Source organism: Fukomys damarensis, unplaced genomic scaffold, assembly GCF_012274545.1.
Source record: "Fukomys damarensis isolate Sample0158 unplaced genomic scaffold, DMR_v1.0_HiC HiC_scaffold_22, whole genome shotgun sequence".
NCBI classification, from domain to species: Eukaryota; Metazoa; Chordata; class Mammalia; order Rodentia; family Bathyergidae; genus Fukomys; species Fukomys damarensis.
The window spans coordinates 12,222,343-12,238,924 of record NW_022900934.1 but is presented as its reverse complement, the minus strand read 5'-3'; the positions used below and the strand labels follow the sequence as shown (position 1 = coordinate 12,238,924).

The following is a 16,582-nucleotide window of genomic DNA, read 5'->3' as shown; positions in this document are numbered from 1 at the left end:
GTCAGTTCCTATGTACAAATAACACGATAAATATAAAAGAGAGGGTCACACTAGATTTTAAAATCTGAACTTCCGGGTATTTATAAAAGGAGCAACGACAGTGGTTCCGCCGCCGGCCTTGCAAGGACGAGATCCTGAGTTTTATCCCCGGTACCGAAAAAAAGAAGACGCACCTAAAATTTAAGGACATGGAAAAACAAAAGTAAAAGGATAAAACAAGATGTATCAACAAACTGCTGGTCAGAAAAGAAAAAATCTAGGGGCCGGGGATTTAGCTCAGCGGTTCGGTGGCCTGCCTCGCAAGTGCAAGGACCCGAGTTCAATCCCCGGTACCAAAAAAAGAAAAACACTAATACAATCTTGTTGATAGTGAATGAAATAGACTGCGACAATAAAAATCACTCGTACTTATCAAGCATGTTTAAGTATTCCACAAGTACTTCCTCTACTCTTCGTAATAACCGGTAACTAAGGCATGATGGATGGAGGAGGAAACTGAGGCACAATTCCTACATCGCACTAGAAGAGGCAATGCAGCAGGAGCGAGGATGGATACAGATTAAAAACTACGACCACAGCGGCATCTCTAACTCTCTCCGCGTGTAACCATCTATCCAGGAACATGCCAAGCGCTTCCGTTCCAACATGTATGATCTGACACCTGTGATCTCCACAGCAAGCCTGTTACAGACGGGAAAGGGGGTCACAGACAGGTTCGGAAACTCGCCGAACACAGGCAGCAGCGGAGCTGGCTATCTGTGTTCGGACACAGTGTGGCACAGAGCAGGGTGCAGGACGGACCTGGGAGCGCTCCGGGGAGGCACACGGGGGCTGGGCTTCGAAAGGAAAGGGGAGAGCAGGGCCCACCTGCCACACACGAAGCAGCCTAAAAGGGGCCGGCATGGGCGGGGGGCCATGGGGTCAGCACACAGCCCAAGAGGCAGGATGGGGTGGGCGCTGTGGTCGGAGAGGACCGAGCCAGGACAGCAGGGACTGCAGAGAAGACGTTGTCACTTCCTGTGCCTTCTCAGCAAGCAGGAGACACAGCGGATCCCCAGAAGACGGGGATCCTTCCATAACGCCAGAGTCAGAGGAAAACCCATTTGCACAAACAGCCCTGCCACACCCTCCACATAGACAGCTTCCGGGATGTGAGCGTCCTGCAACCCCTGAGGAACTGTGAATCAAGCCCACATCCAGGCACCAGAGCTGCCAGATAGCAGGGCCCACATATGCTTGCAGAAACAGTGGGCACCCTAGGGTGGCACACTTCACACTCACTCAGTGAGTTACCCAGGGGACTCAGAACAATGGTACATGCCCAGAATCCCAGCCACTCAGGAAGCTGAGGCAGGATGGTCACAAGATCAAGTCCAGACTGAGCAACTTAGTGATTCAGCAAGACCCTGTCTCAAATAAAAAGTAAAAAGGGCCGGGGGTGTAGCTGCGCTCAAATTCTTGCCTAGCATACACGAGGCACTGGGCTCCATCCTCAGCCTTGGGGGGCTAGCGGGTGGTAGAAAGGCCACAGTGTGGACGAGGCCATGGCACTAAGTCTAAATAGGAAAGAGACCCAAAGATGGAGTCACGGCCACCTGCACTCAGAGGTCTGGGAGATGAGTAACCAGCAAAGAAGACCAGAAATGAAGGGCCCAAGAGGCAGAGACAGCGGGGGTAGCTGGCCCTCCAGATGGGCCGTGGTGTCCAGGCTGCCTGGAGACCACTCGTTCCTCCCTCACCAAGGCCCACACAGGACCCGCACCCTCACCGTGACCAGGGCTCCGAGACTGGGAGCCAGATGACCCCAGAGTGTGACTGCAGCTTCACCCACAGTGAGGCCTCAGCAGGACCTGGGCACCAGGAGGAAGTAACTCAAAGGGTCAGGACACCGGAGTCCCCCGCAGGGGCTGCCAGCTGTGCACAGAGCACCTCTCCAACCCCGAATCGCTTCCCTGGACACATGGATGGAAAACTCAACAAAGCTGGAAAATGCCAACTGTCTATCCAGGGCCTGGGCTGGGGAACCAAAATAGAACGTCCCAGCCATTCTTAGGCAACTCAAGTTCAGCCTTCTGGAGCTATTCCCAAAGTGGCTTTCGCTCTGGCTCTTCCCCTTCCCAGCCCGATGCCCTAACCCCGTGCACTGCACCCTTCGGGGTTCTGCTGGGACACGGTACACAGGGTCCCAGAGTCTGGGAACATCTGCAGGGATACCGGAGTGTGGAGGGGCCTGAGGGGTGGGCTGGGGTCTGGGCTCAGCTGCCCAGGCTCATGGGATCATCTTTTTAAAAACACTGGAAAATGTGACTGCAAGGAGGAACTCAGCTCGGCAGGCGTGAAAAGTCCCCCCAGTCCTGGCTGTGGTGACGCAAACATTCCGGCTGCAGTGCCAAAGGCCAGGACACTGAGAGCACTTCTGTCAGGCGGGAGCGTGGCTGTCACCCCTGGAATCTGAGGGCCAGCTGGCTGGTTGCCCACCATTCCCCAATCCTCTCCATAAACACAGCTGGAGACAGGAGAGGGTCCCAGCCTTCTGGGAGGCTGAGGCAGGAGGATCGCAAGTTTAAGCTCAGCCTGGATAACTTAGTGACTTAGTAAGACCCTGTTTCAAAATACAAAATTTAAAAAGGCTGGGGATGTAGCTGAGTATGAAGGCCCTGAGTTCAATCTCCAGTACCACAAAAGAGAGGGAGAGAAGGACAGAAGGACAGAGGGACAGAGGGACAGAGACAGAGAGTGAGAACCCACAGACCTCTGGCCCTCAGCTGCGTTTCCTGTGGCTGCTTCCTTCCTCCCACTCCCCACCCCACACAGGCTGTCCCTACTGACTCTGTCCTCCTGGGGACACAGAGCCCAAGAATCCTGCCAGACTCCAGCCCCCAGGGAGACTCCCGCATTGGGAAGATCCAGACCTCGCATCCGGCTCCAGGCCCACCTGTACGCACAAGTCCTGCGATGGCTGTGAAAAGCAGAACAAAATGTGCTGCTGTAAGAGCCCGAAGGGACCTGAGACTCTGCCAAGGTCCAGAAACCAGAGGGTTAACACTCAGGTTCAGCTCTGGGGCTGAGGCTGTTAGTTCTTTTCTAAGTCAGAGGCTCAAGGTTTTGAACCCAGGAAAGCAGACCAGCACCTCGCCCCAAAACACAGGGCCACCAGTCAGTCTTCTTAGTCCCCCACTCCACAGCCCTGGTACCCAAGTGCACTGACAGCCCCAAACTGCTTCTCAACAGACGCGCAGCTGTACAGTTCGAGCAACCCCTGCTGCTACCCTGCTGGGTGGCCCTGGACAGGGTGCCTCATCCACCCCGTCTCCAAAGCAGGAGTGCCCACCCCACAGCATCACTGTGAGCACATGTTCCCACATCTTAACAGGCCCAGAAGGACTCTAAACACAAACCCCCGCCTGCAGAGAATAAACTGAGGTGTGGGGCAGAAAGTGACTAGATCAAGGTCGCACAGCTAGAAAAAGGCAGAGCTAGAACCCAAACCCAGGCAGTGTCTGGCTACAGAGCCCAGGTCTAATCCAGGATCAGCAAATTGTTTCAGTAGTGGGTGTGCGGCTTCTCTGGCCACATTTGGGTTTCCACCACATACTATTCTCTGTGTTGTGTTATGGCCTGCTCTGCTCTGCTTTGCTGTTTACAAGCCTTTAAAAAATGCAAGCAAGGCATGATGGCCCACGCCTATAATCCCAGAATGCAGGAGGCTGAAGTAAGAGGATCGCTGTGAGTTTGAGGCCTGCCTGGGCTACACAGTAATTTCAAGGTGAACTTGAACTACACAGGGAGACCCTGTCTCAAAACACAACAAACAAAATATTGCCAAGCCCATCCTTAGCTCACAGGTTGCATGAGACAGGCTACTGGCTGGATTTAGCCCATGGGCCACAGGCCATTGCATCCTCTAAACCCCTACAGTGATCTGTCTCCTAAACACATGACTAATTTGAGTTGGGAAGAGGCATCACCAGACCCAGCAAAGCACTCTTCGGGGCCGCCCTGGCCCACAGGCCACCAAGGCCACCTGGTGCACCAAGAAGACACGACACCTGCAGAGGCTCCTTCTGTGCATCCTGGAAGAGAGAGTGAAGAGCACAGCCAGAGAAGTGCAGGGAGAAGTGTGTCCCAGCCCACGGCCACACGCCAGCACCATGTGTCACCAACGCAGTGATGGCTCCAGTGTCTTGTCCAGCTTAGAGGCTCCAGCAGAAAGCGGAGCCCAAGATTTCCCTCGTACCTTCCCCTCCTCTCTCTCTTCCAGTTCGCAGAGCAAGGACACACACACAGCTCCTACGAGCAGGTGCGGGAACGGGGCACCGTGAGCCAAACCAAACCCCAGCAGTCAGCCCGAGGAACAGCTGTCACATGCAGCCTTTAGGACAGCCAGCACGGGCCCCGGCCAACAGGCGCCATTTGCAAAGGCAGAAGACCCTGGGCCGAGAGCAGCAGATGGTGGCAGAGCCTCCACTTGGCTTGGGATCTGCCCAGTGGCTGACTCCAGAGCTCAGGATCAAGCTTTCTTGGGTCTGCATGTAAGCAGCAACTCTGCCCCCGCTGGTCTGACCAAGACTAGACCACAACAGCAGGGCAGGAGCTGAAACAGCAGGCGTGTGGATGGTTGTGGTTTGCCATCCCAACACCTACGCCTCCCCACTCCCTGCTTTCCAGAAATCATTCAGATTTTGGTGAGAGGGCCCATCTGACACCATTCACGGGGCTATGGCCCCATGAGCTTCAGTGATTGGCTCAAGGTGGAACACATGATTGAAGCCTGAGCTCAGAGTGAGTAACTGGTTCAAGAGTAGAGCACCGGACCCAGCCAATCAGAACACAACACTCCCCTGCTCAAGAGTCATTGGACCAGAGTGCAGTACAGGACCATGTCTCAGCCAATCCGAACCTAGCACTACCCAACTGGTAATGATTGCCTCAGAGATTAAACAAGCAGACTGGAAGATGATACATGGTACGAGGAGCGCTTTGTGTAATTGCTTCAAGTCAAACCATGTGACCAAGCCTAAAGCGTTTGAAATATGATGTTCCATTGGCCCCAGATGGTCACAGGCTGAATGGATCTTACAACTTTCATCACAACTAGTAGAAGACAGGTCTGTTCCTTCCTGCTGACTTTAAACTTGAAAGGGTGTGAGGCCAGAGTGACTACAGCCATCTGCTACCACACTGGAAATAAAGCTGAGTGGTGGAAGACAGAGGGAACAAGAGAGAAAGGAGCAGGGGCTTGGTTTAGATCCAGCCTGGCCCAAAGCCAAAAATGCTGCTAGACTTCTCAGTTCCCCAAACACACACATTTCCTTTTTGGCTGACATCAGTCAGAGCAGTTTTCTGAACGTCCATGGTGTGACAAGGAGCTGGGTGTGCGTCTCACCTTGAGGAGGAGCGGGTACTTGCAGATCCGCTGGATGGGAGACAGCAGGTAGCCCTCCAGCGGGATGTCTGTGGTCTTCCGGCCTCCCAAAAGCATGCAGCTCTGCAAAGGGATGAGACCACTGTTAAAACTCGATGAGGACAGCACGGGGACGTGCTACCTCATATCATCACAGGAAACGCCTTTCAACGCAGCTGCAGACGGCACTCGGGACGTAATCTAGCAACCCCTAAGACAGGGGAGAAGGTGCTCGTTCCACAGCACCGCGCAAAGCCAGCAGCAGGGCCTGGCAGCCTGGCCTGTACACTCAATCTTGCCCACTCCCCACCCCAGAAAAATCTCGCTGGGGCACAAGCACATCTGTGACGCATCATCTATGCCGGCTGTCACGGGAGAGCTGAATGATTGCAACAGAGACCACAGAGTTGCAAAACCTGAAATATTTACTATCTGGCCCTTCACAGAAAAGCTGGCCAACTCCTGCTCTAGTGAAACTTCCCATACCCACACCAGGAAACAGGAATATGGATTGGCGAAACAGTCCTCTTTAAAATAGCAAAGACTTAGAAATAACCTAAATAGCTATTTACTGGAGGATGAAAAAATACATTTGTATTTTTAAGTCTATTAGTAGCAGATTTATATAATGCTGCACAGAACAGCAGAGAAAATGGAAAAATCTAGAGCCATGCATAAGCCCTCAAAACTTACTAGATCAAAAAAGAAAAAAATGAGATTTATATATGATACGAACCCATTTCTATAAATTTTTTTTCAGTACTGAGGATTGAACCCAGGGTTGGGCTAAGTTGCGTGGATTGGCCTCGAGCTTGTTATCCTCCTGCCTCAGCCTTCTGAGTAGCTGGGGTTACAAGTGTGCACCATCATACCCCGCTATGTAAATCTTTGAAAGACGTCAAAAACAAAAGTAGGTATGGTTTACAGACAGCACGTAAACAGTCCAACAGACGCGCGTGGGGGCACTGCAGTGCCTAATTCCAATAGGGGTCACCAATGTGGAGGGAGGGTCATGGGGTCTGGGAAATGAGCTGGGAAGCTTCCGATGAAACTGAAAATCGTTTCTCCCTTCACCTGGAGATGGGCACGTGGGCGCTGTCACGTGGATGCCATTCTCTGGCCGGCGGAGTTAAGAAGCTCAGCTCTACACGGGATCCAGTGCGGAGCCCTGAGCCTGCCCGGGCTCCGCTCACACCAGTCAGCTCAGCTCCTTTCCGCTCTCGTCCCCTCCGGGACAGCCCGCCTTGGCCCTGGGCATTCTCTGGCCCCTGCCTACAATGCTGTCTCCCCAGTGATGATAAAAGTAGTACCGCTGTCACCATGATACGCCGTGCCCAGTCGGGCACCGACTCTACTTCCAACCTACAGACAAAAACTTACTGTTCTCCCTGCAGCACTGCTCAGTCGGTGGAGTCAGGTTCAGCCTCTCGCCCCAGGGCCCAGAGCAAAGGAGCCAGAGAGGAGGGACCCAGAGCCAGGCAGGCTGCCGAGGACCCTGGGCTTGGAATCCGCTCCTGAGGCCAGCACCGTCCCCCACCTTGCCCGGTTCCCAGGACTCCTTCCTCCTGGAGCCTCCAGAGGAGATCCTTTGCAACACATGGCTGTAAATCAGGCTGCAGGTATCTCCCTCTCCTTTGGAGAGGGTCCAGTGTAAGAATCTATTTGTTGGCTGGCAGGAACCATGAGTTATAAGTCAGTGGCCCCAGCCAAGTGAGGTGACGCAGGCCTGTGATCTCAGTACTTGGAGGCTGAGGCAGGAGGGTTGATGTGAGTCCAAGGCCAGCCTGGGTTACATAGTGAGCTCAAGGCCAGATTAAACTATACTGTAAGATCCTATCTCAAAAAACAAAAAACAACAACAAAACCCGCAAGTCTATGGCCCAAGGTCCTTGGCCCCTAGGGCTGATGAGTGCCCAGTGTGGGCACAGGGGATGAATTAACAAAATCAGTGATGAAGGTGGGGGTGGCTCCTCAGTTTCCCTCCTCCACGCTGCCCTAGCAGACTGGAATGAATCAGGGCTCTTGGGAAAGGGAATTCCCACCCTATCCTTCATTCAAATGCACACTGCGTGCTTACCTCAGGCTGCGCTTACCTCAGGCTGGGCACAGTTCCAAGCACTGGGGGACCACCCAACAAAACAGATTCTCTGCTTACATTCAAGGGGAAATAAGACCAGAGATCACTGCCCGTGGGGCCACCGCATGCGGAGCACCGTGCTGTGTGCCTCATGACACAGAGCACCCACACTCACGCCTCAGGAATAAGTAGGTGGCACTGTTTCCCACCAGCCAGGGGAAACTGAGGCACGGAGACCTGGCCCAATCCCACACAGACTCCACTGCCCCACAGAGGTCTGAATGGGCTCTCCGCTCCCAGCAGCGGAATCCAGGGGCCCGAGTCCCTGCTCATGCCCCTGGCACAGATGGGGCACCCAGGCTGCGGCAGCTGGGAGATGCCAGGCCCCACGCTGCTCACACTCAGGCCTTTGTCCTCCACGCCAGCACTCGCCACAAGCTGCCCTGGGTGATGTCAGCTCTGGGCAGAGAGCGGGAGCCGGGGTGAGGGGCTGGCAGGAGGAGGGCCGGCCTCTTTGTGCATGACCAAGGGGTCGTCACAGGGCCGTCCCACCCCACCCCCCACCAGCAGACTCTCTAGATTGCTGTTTCCCTCTATTTTCATGTAAAGGGGACAAAAAGCAAACACTCACAGAGCCGCCATTCATCACTCTCCTATTACCCTCCGAGCCCTGGGGAAGAAGCTCGGAGAGCAATCTCCTTCATCTTCCTACTTCACAGAACGAATTCAGACGAGGCGGCAACCTGGTGGCCTTGGCCACCTCCTCATGGCGTCGTGCCCGGGCCATCCCGTCTCCCTGGCTCCCTCCCTCCTCCAGGGTGGACGTCACCCTGACCCACATGAGTGCCTGGCCCCTTCCCAGGCTCAAGCCAAGCCCCCCACTCCTGGCCCAACACCCCCACCGTCTGTCTCCCAAACATCCTAACCCTCACACACCGAAAGTGGAACTTTTCATTTCCCCTGCATACCCGCTGCCACCCCAGCCTTCACCACCTGGGGACAATGTCCTCCCATTTGTGTCGTTGTTTGCCCCATATAAACACCCCTCATTCATTTGTACCCCAAAGCTAATATCAGTGAAACTGTGTCAGCTGGGCCTGCCTGCTCCTACCCCTGTCACCAGGGCCTCAGCCACCCCGGCCTGCTGCCTGGACTGGTGCAGTGGCCTCTAATGGGCAGCATGGTGTTCCCCAAACACCTCGCGATCCAGGCCTCAGAACATGACTTGATTTGGAAAGCAGTATCTTTCCAAACATAAGCAGTTAAGATGAAGTCACGCTTGGGCCGGGGATTTAGCTCAGCGGTTCGGTGGCCTGCCTTGCAAGCACAAGGACCCGAGTTCGATCCCCGGTACCAGGAAAAAAAAAAAAAAGATGAAGTCACGCTAGATGAGGGGTCCTCAATCCACTGACTCGTGTCCTTATGAGAGGAAGAAGACCCAGAGGCGAAGGCCTGGGATAAGGCAGGAACAGGGGGTAGCAATGGCACAGCCAGGGACACCCGAGGCCACCAGAAGCTGAAGAGGGAGGGCAGAGCTTCCCGGGAGCCCTCAGAGGGACCACGGCCCTGCCAACCCCTTCATTTCGGGCTCCTGGCCTCCAAAACCACACAAAAGTAGGTTCTGTTTAGGCCACTGGTTCGTGGCCATCATGGGCGGCCCTAGGGAAGGATCCAGCTGCTCCTGCCTCCAGTCTCTACCCTCTCACACCAAGGGGTCTTTCCAAATGCCAGTCAGCCCGTGCCACTCCTCTGCTGCAGCACCCCAGGGCCCCACCCACTCAGGTAAGGCAGCTCGCTCGCCAGCCAAGCCACGCTCCACTGCAGACCAAGCTCCCAGGCACCGTGTAGAGCAAAGGGTGCCAGACCCGGAGCATCCTGATTCCATCCACACAGGACTCCAGAAGAGGCAGGAGCAAGCCTCAGGAAGAAAACCGCCTCTTGGTTCCCGTGGAGGAAGAGGGCTGGCTGGGACAGAGCCTAAGAGAACCTTCTGGAGTGATGGAAGTATTCTGACTCTTGATTGCCATGGTGGTCCCACAAATGTGGCAGATGTAAATAGTCACCATTCTGTCAGTACACTGGGCATGAATGCTACCCTGCGATTTAAAGCTTTTAAAGTTTCAAACTCTTTTCTAGAACTAAACCTTCCACGTTACTATTCTCTTTCAATCTCTTGACCTCATCTCTCCCTCTTCCTGTTCAGTCTTGACTCTTGGCCTTCTTGTTGCTCCTCACACACAATCCTACCTCAGGGCCTTGGCACTGCAGTTCCTCTGTCTGCAATGCTTTTCCTCCAGATACCCCTGTATCCCCCTCCAATTAACCTACATCTTTAAATGTCATCTAAAACATACAAACACCCCAAACACCAATCTAAAACAGCTACCATCCCCCAGCTCCTTTAAAGCAACCTGTCATTCTCTGCTCACTTTACTTCCTTAATGTCACATGATGTATCACTGAAGTCTCCCCTACCAAAATGACCGTTCCGTGAGGATGGTGACATTTCTTGCCTTGTCCACTGTTGAATCTGCAGGACTTAGAACGATGACTACCAGAGGACAGATGCTCCATAAGAAGCTGTTAAATGAATAAATGACTAAATGGACCCCACTTAATGGACAAGAAAATGGAGACACACAAAGCTAAAGTCCCTGGCCTGTCACCCAGCGAGTGTATAGCAGAGCCGGAATGGAAAGCCAGACTCTGTTCCCAACGCCTTCACAGCCCTTAAGAGACTCAGGACAGCTCTTCTGCGGGAGGCCAAAAGCTGGGCGATGTCAGCAAGGAGGGCAACAGACGGTGTGTGCGCTAGCACCACACACATCCTCCCCTCCCCTACCAGGCCCCACCCAGCTGCTGCTGGGAAGACGGCAGCTTGGCCCACCAGGAAGACGGCACAGAGCGAGGAAGGAAGGAAAGCGAAGTCGGGCTTTTCCCGTCCCATGCCCCTGCTCTCACCTTCCTGGCAGCTTCCTGCTTCCCAGAATCCAGCCGAGGCCAAAAGGAGGCCAAAGGTGGCGCTGCCCAAAGAGGCAGAAATCTGGCCACCTCTGTCTTCGTGAGCGTTGCACTGACACATTCTGCCCACATGATTTTATGAACTAAGCACACAAATGCCCACATGAAGGTGCAGTCAACAGGAGTAAAAAGCCTCAGTCAATTCAGCGTGGTACATTCGAGACAAAAATGGAGACCAGTCGGCCAGTCTGCCTCCCCCCCGATGGTCACTGGAACAGGGAGGAGCAGCAGGAACTCACTCCAGAGGAGACTGCACGACATTCTGAGTCAGAATTCTAGAAATCCTGCGCTGGAGACGGCGCTAAAGAGCAGTGAAGCCAGGAATTTCATTATATCGTCTAGCCCTCTGGGAATCTGCCACGTAACTTAGCTGGTTTTGTGTGCTGTATTCTGTAGGGGTTGATGGGAAAACAAACCCTATTATGGGCATGACAAGATGAGAGATATTTCAAGGTGAAAGACTAGGATTGGGACCTCTGATGAGCTCATTACTTTTCAGGTATGGATCCCTTAATATTTTGCAATCATCAAAAGCCTCTTTGGCAAAGGCTATGAGGAGCCCACATTGTATTAATCTTCCACAGCAATAGAATTTTGAGCTGGGCACAGCACTGCCCAGGGTAAAGCCTACATTTCCCAGCCTCCCTTGCAGCTAAGTGTGGCCATGTGACTATGTTCTGGTGAATGAGATGGGAGCAGAAAAGATGTGGGCAGCTTCCTGCTGTGCCATTAAAAAAACACAAGTGTGCCCTCCTTCCTTCCCACCCTTTCTGCAGCCCACCACCTGGAATTAGAACATGGGTTGTCATCTTAGCCTTGTCAATGAGGACCATACCCTAAGGCCTTAACCCCTGACCCAGCCCAACTGTCTACAACCACTCTGTCAACACAAGGGAGAAATAAAGCTCACCTTGTTTAATCCAATAAACTAGTTATTTGTGATCTCTGCAAAGCAAACAAAGGGTAATTTAGGTCATATACACAGACAGTAGTCTGGAAGACTCAAAGGAAGTACCAAATGAGAACCTAGTTTACCCATAAGTCAAGTTCTCTGAAAGTGTTGGGAACACCATCATGGATATCTACTGTTATGCCTGACCATCACCCATTCCTGCTAACCTTCTTACATTCCCACAAATGCAAACTAATTCTCCTTTTAGGGATCCATGCCACCCTCAAACCTAATGGTACAGGTGGATCTGACTCCACCCTCCATCTCCAGAAGTGACCAATCAGAGCATATTTCAACCCCTCAGCAATTGGTTGGGGGATTGTCTTGAGCTAAGCCCAACTAATGGGCATGAGATACAGGATCTGCACTCTTACTTGAAGTTGCTCTATTTGGAGAGGTCAAAGTACAGAGATTCTGAAGGCCATGCTGCCACCACTTGAGAAGATCCTGCCCAAGAATGGAGTCAAGAAAGAAAAAAGCAGAGCCCAGAGATACATGCTTGATGACATGATTTAAACACCCAGACTCTGCTGTGCCTGAAGCTTCTCCTAAGGTCTTAAACTTACCAGAAAAGTGAACCAGTAATCTTGTTTTTATTGTGGCTATTTTGCTTAACAGGTTTAACTGGTTTTCTTTTACTTATAATTAAATAATCCTAACAATACTAGTAATCCTAACAATAATGGTAGTAATAATAATTACTTCTACAACTACCACTTTTATTAGCACCATTACTTTCATGAGGAATTGGCAAAGTCAACCTTAATCCAGCCCTCTGCCTGTTTAGGAAAATAAAGTTTGATTGGGACACAGGCACGCTTGTTCCTTTACATATTATTTTGGCACCCAAATACTTATGGCTATAACAGCCTGAGATGTGTTGTTGGCCTGTACTGTACACAGAGCCAAAAATGCCCATTAGTCAGACCCTTAAGGAAGAGTTAGCAGATCCCTGTTTTGCAGAGGAGATGACCGCAGCTGAGGAAGAGGTGGGGGAGCACAGGCCAGCTGAATTCCCGAGGCTGAAGCCAAGGGGAGGGCGGCAGGGATGGGGACACTCACCAAAAGGAAGGCGCGCACCGTGGGAATCTTGTTGAGCTCCACCAGCAGCCTCAGGGCCTTCTCGTGGTTGCTGCAGTATTCCTCGTACACACAGAACTTGTCCTTCTGCAAGACAAGGAGAGCGCTCATTGGGCACAGCACAGAAGGGAGGCAGGCACCCTTCTAGGACAAGACACCAGGACCCTGGAGAAGAGTCCACAGCAGGAGGACTGCAGGAAAAGCAGCCCTGGCTCACTTCGAGTCCCTCAGCTTCCATTTTCCCCTAGTTCGGTATCTGGCAGCTCCAGGAATATTCAGGGAAGCAGCACAGACCAGGCCGAGCTGCCTGGGCTTCTGCCCGGCTCTGCATTCCCTGGCTGTGAACCTGGCACTCCTTGCGCCTCAGTGTCCCCAGTAGTAAGGTGGGGCTAAAGTCATGGAGTTTTTATGGCAAGGGGACAGCTCTGTTGGCCACCATATGCCCCTGAGCCCAAAGCTGGACTCTTTCCAGACCAAAGTTCACTTGAGAGTCACCAGGTCCATACCTATCAGTCATGGTTTCCGGAACTGGAAGGGACAGAAGCCTCCTCTGCAGGAAGCTCTTAGCTGAGTGTTCCTAGTTCCAAAAGGCCTACAGACCAGCCAAACCCCAAACAAGGTTGTTCTGAGGGACGCCCTGGGGAGGAAGGCTGCAGGGCCCGCACCTGGGCCGGGGTGGGCAAGAGCGCCCAGGAGGCTAAGGAAGGAAGGGGTGGGTCTGCAAAGCCGGCAGCTTCCCCTGTTCCTAAATAAGCCCCCAGCCGGCCTTCTGATGGGCAGCTGCAGGAAGGAAGAAACCAAGGAAGAGGAGGAGGAGGAGGAGGGAGACGCATTCCAGAGTCGGTAAGCACCCTCGGCCGCCGGCGTCCCAGCCAGAGCGGATGGCCACACTGATCTCCTAGAATGAAGGCGAAAGCATTCACATCTCACCTTAACCACACACGGTCGTTACTGCAGTGGACCTAGTGACACGCGGACAGACCAAGGACAAGTCATTGCCCAAGGTTTTGTAGCCACAGACGTGGCAGAATCAGGACTCAAACTCTTCTTAACCCTCATGTGATGCCCAGCTCAGGATCATGGCGTGGGTCAGGGACAGAAGTAGGAAGCAAACGCCCAGGGTCCAAATCTTAAATCACAAATCCCCAGACTAAGTGCCAAGGGGCACTCAGCAGAATGGTGAAGCAAGTCCAGCTCCACACACCCTAAGGAGTAGGTGACTGAGGCAAGTTGCCTCCCCTCTCTGTGCCTCAGTTCCATCATCTGTAAAATGGATGTAAGAACAGATTCAAAACTTGGGCTGCTAAACGATGAAATACGTGGAAGATGGAGTGAAGAGTTCCTGGCCACAACAAGCACACAGGCTACTTCAAAATACTGTGAACACAACTGACAGACGAGACCCATCAAGGGAAAATGCCAAACCAACATCACAATAACACAAAGCATAGCCACGCGCGATGGCACACCCGTGACCCCTGCACTCTGAGAGGCTGAGGCAGGAGGGTGGGAAGTGCGAGCCCAGCCTGAGCAACTGGTGACTTAGCAAGATTCTGTCTCAAAAGGGGGAGAGGAGCCTGGAGATGTAGATCAGTGCAAAGGCCCTGGGTTCAATTCCCAGCGGTGCACACACACAATCACACACACGCACACACACGCACAGTGCACAAGACCTACAAATGTGACACTCTATACCCACCCACCTAAGCATCCCTGCATATCAGCTACATGTTCCAAACACACACAAATCATGACACACAACTCCCCCACCCGGTCTGTGCAGCCCACCCAGGGGCTGGAATATAAACACAAGGGCAGGTAAGGACAACAGTGTACCCTCAGCACTCCACAAGGTCCAAGCAGATCTTTTGCATTTTTGTGGGTCTCAAATAAGCCCTGGGGACCATAATAGACAAGGGAGAGGGGTGAAGGGACATCAGGACCACAAGGCCTCAGCAGTCACACCAAAGGTCACAGGGTGAATGGGGACACTTCTGGCCGCAGGGGGTGATGGGATGGGACCAGTGGGAGGGACGGGTACTGGCTGCCTCAGGAGCTGCTCGGCGGAGGACCCCAGTGAATAGCAGTAAGGGGCCTCGACCTATGGAGAGAGCAACACAAAACTCCCCCTCAGCCAAGAGCCTGGGTGTCCCCCAGGCCCACCGACCCCACTGTTGGTGCTGCTCTGAGCTGAGACACCAAGAGCCCCCATGGCCACTCTCACACCCGCCATCACCAAGCACAGGTTCTGCAGCCAGACGGTCCCCAGCTCTGTGACCTCAGGCTAGGTAAGGCAAGTTTCTGAGCCTCTGCATCCTCATCTACAGATCACGACGGTGATGATGGCATCCTCGTCATAAAGCTGATGAGAGTGCTGGCAGGTGAATGTACAGTAAGGGTCTAAATCGGTGCACTGTAGAAGCCAACTGGTACACTGCACAGTAACGTCGTTGTCACCATCATCACACTGAAAATTCATCTCATGGGTGAATTGATCTGTGATAGGGTAGGGCACGGGAGGGGTAGGGTCTGATGGCAAAAAATGAGACAGTCAGCAGGGAGGTGGGCAGCTGGGAAGTTACCGGTCTGGGGAAGCATCAGGCCTGGACCGTGTGACTTGTGTCTCAATCCTGTACCCGCATCTTCCCCGGGTCCCCAGATGGGGCCTCCTTGGGATAAGGTCTGCCTCTACTGAGGCCACTACTGCAGTGCCACGGGCACACTGGTGCCTGGCAGAGATGCGGCACCGTGACTAGTTGATGACTGAAAGCAAGAAAGCAGAGGGAAGAAGGGAGAGGAGCCAGGACAAGCCAGCTGCAGGCGTCCTCCAGCCTGATGCCACCCCAGCCCAGCACCGTGGGGAAGATGTGACCTGGTCTAACCAATCAGAGAGCTCCCTGTCCTGCCGAAAATGACCACAGGGCCCACGTGGGCTAGTGAGAGCCCTCGCGAGGGAATTATTAGGAAGAGAGTCTCTGTCTGAATTGTTCAGAGCTGAAAGTGTCAGCCCAGAGCTGCTGAGAGCTATCTTAGGCACGAGTGAGGCATGTTTCCCATACACCACCACCATCCTCCAAGAATGAAACCGCCGCACAGGAAAACAAAGCCCAGGAAAGGAAAAAAATCAGTTCCTGGAAACATCACATGGGCTCTTGGATCCAGCTATGCCTGAAGCCAGCTCATCTCTCTGAATATTTCATTTACAGCACCCCAAAAAGTCCTTTCTTTGTTTAAGCCTATCTGAGTTGGTGTCTTCATCAATTACAGTGAATATATCTTGTTACAGGCACATTCTGAAAAGGGGAAGAAGATTAAAAAAAAAAAACACTAACCCAAGTTCTACCTGTACTACAGTGCAACTGGGCCAGGAAGCAGAGACTGTGGGCACTGCGAGCTGAAACACTTCTGACAAGGAGTCTGAAGCCCTACGGCGAGCCCAAGGACAGAAAGCTGTGACCAGTCAGTGGTGTCTGCCTCGGCTGCGTGAGAAGAGAGAAAGTGACAAGATGCCTCATACCCCGAGATCCTTCTCTGACATGGTTTGCAATGGCATCCTCTTCTTCAGCTTGAGGGTTAGGGTGGGATCCTAGACTTGAGGCCTGGAAACACTAAATTCAGCAAAGGGACACCTACCCACCTCAAACCCTTCCATGCAGCTGCCCCAGCTGCACCTCAGGCCTGGGACCCTGAAGTCCACCAACGATGCTTTGACGGCCAGGAGTCCAAGTGTTCGCGTCCTCCCCAGGCCGCGTGGGGGTGTGATTGTGTGCCAGGAAGAAACGGTCACACACGGGTGCACACACAGATGTGGTGGGTGGGGGCCATGTGGTTGTGGGCTTGGGGTGTAAAGAAGAAGAAACAGACAGTTGCCAGCTGGGAGGGAATCCAGCCCCCCAGGGAGACGGGGAAGGTGAGAATCGTCAGGGTAGTAGCTGCGATTCACGATGCCTGGGTGATGACAATGGCTCTGCGAGCACCACCTGCTCTCACAGCTAGAAAGACTGAGACCAGAGGCAGGAAGTAGCCTGGACACGCAGGCACCCTCTCC

General features: G+C 53.3%; 1 protein-coding gene across 1 annotated transcript in view; it reads right to left on the bottom strand.

Moving 5' to 3' along the window:
- The window catches only part of Prex1 (phosphatidylinositol-3,4,5-trisphosphate dependent Rac exchange factor 1), a 110,329-nt gene that overhangs the window by 69,871 nt on the left and 23,876 nt on the right, over positions 1-16,582 (bottom strand). The window contains exons 4-5 of the mRNA XM_033767200.1: positions 12,517-12,621; positions 5,387-5,488 (exon numbers count right to left, since the gene is read on the bottom strand). Coding sequence (XP_033623091.1) covers positions 5,387-5,488; positions 12,517-12,621 — 207 coding nt within the window. The remainder of the gene's footprint in view (positions 1-5,386; positions 5,489-12,516; positions 12,622-16,582) is intronic.